At 46.2% G+C, this 1,278-nt stretch overlaps 1 protein-coding gene across 1 annotated transcript; it reads right to left on the bottom strand.

Annotated features, from left to right (window-relative positions):
* Positions 1–351: 351 nt before the first annotated feature.
* Positions 352–1,278, bottom strand: LOC138382538 (olfactory receptor 6F1). Its single transcript, XM_069467005.1, has one exon. The coding sequence runs from the start codon at positions 1,276–1,278 to the stop codon at positions 352–354; it is 927 nt and encodes a 308-aa protein (XP_069323106.1).

The following is a 1,278-nucleotide window of genomic DNA, read 5'->3' as shown; positions in this document are numbered from 1 at the left end:
TTTACAAGAAACAGTTTAGAGTTTATTTATAAAAGCACCCTTCTCACTGTACATACACCCCTAATTTTATGAAAGAAACTCAAGAGAAAAATCTAATTCAGTGTACTTTTTTTTTTTTTTTTTTTGCTTAAAAGAATCCAGTTTGCTTAGATAAAAATTCCCATTTCTATCATATGAGAATGTAGAGTAAGTCTACTCAGTTTTTGTCCTGTTTGTGTTTTGGTTTTTCTTCTTCTCCGCTCTTTCTCTGTGTATCAAGAAAGATTTGGCCCTGTTCGTCCATATTCTTACTTGAAACCTCTGCATAAATGTGGAGACCATTTACAGGACTTCTGTTATGTTGGAGGAAATTTATTTTCCCTTCCATTTCTTCAGCAGACTTTCTCTTACTTCCTTGTTACGGAGTGTATAGATGAAGGGGTTTAGAACTGGAGTCACCACGGTGTTCAGGACATGGACAGCTTTGGTCAGATCCAAGGCGTCTGTGATGGAGGTGCGGACATGAAGAAAAATCGTGGACCCATACCAGATGAGCACCACGGTGAGGTGAGAGGAGCACGTAGAGAAGGCTTTGCTCCGGCCGCTGGCAGATGGGATCCTGAGGATGGTGCTGATAATGTACACGTAGGAGACCAGGGTGATGAGGCATGAACTCAGGATGACCACAAAAGCAATCACAAAGGCCACGAGCTCTATTGCCTGTGTGCTGGTGCAGGCCAGGGCGATCCAGGGTGCAATGTCACAGAAGAAGTGATTGATGGCACGGGCGCCACAGAAGGACAGGCCACTGATAAGGGCCGTCAGCACTGCAATGGCCAGGAAACCACAGACCCAGGAGCCCAAGGCCAGCTGTGCAGCCAGCAGGCTGCTCATGATTGTCTCGTAGTGTAGAGGATAGCAGATAGCCAGATAGCGGTCATAAGCCATGGCTGCCAGGAGGAAGTACTCTGTGCAGCCTAAGGAGAAAACAAGGTACATCTGCAAAAGACAGCTTATAAATGATATGGTCTGACTTCTCCCCAGTAGGATGGCCAGGGCTTTGGGGACCGCAGCTGTGGTATACCAAATCTCTAGGAAAGAGAGGTTGCTCAGAAAGAAGTACATGGGCGTATGTAACTGGTGGGAGGTACTCACCAACATCAAGATAGCCATGTTACCGCCAACTGTGAGGACGTACATTACCAGAAAAAGCATGAAGAGAGAGAGTTGAAGGGCCTGGGACCCAGGAAAGCCCAGCAAGAGAAAGTCCTGGAGTAGTGTTTCATTGTCTGTATCCAT

This window comes from Eulemur rufifrons, chromosome 4 (genome assembly GCF_041146395.1).
Source record: "Eulemur rufifrons isolate Redbay chromosome 4, OSU_ERuf_1, whole genome shotgun sequence".
In the NCBI taxonomy this organism is placed as follows: domain Eukaryota; kingdom Metazoa; phylum Chordata; class Mammalia; order Primates; family Lemuridae; genus Eulemur; species Eulemur rufifrons.
This window is presented reverse-complemented; position numbering and strand designations above follow the sequence as displayed.

What these genes read in the sequence shown, in the direction of transcription:
- LOC138382538 (XM_069467005.1), bottom strand. Translation starts at nt 1,278, where the DNA reads ATGGATACAGACAATGAAACACTACTCCAGGACTTTCTCTTGCTGGGC.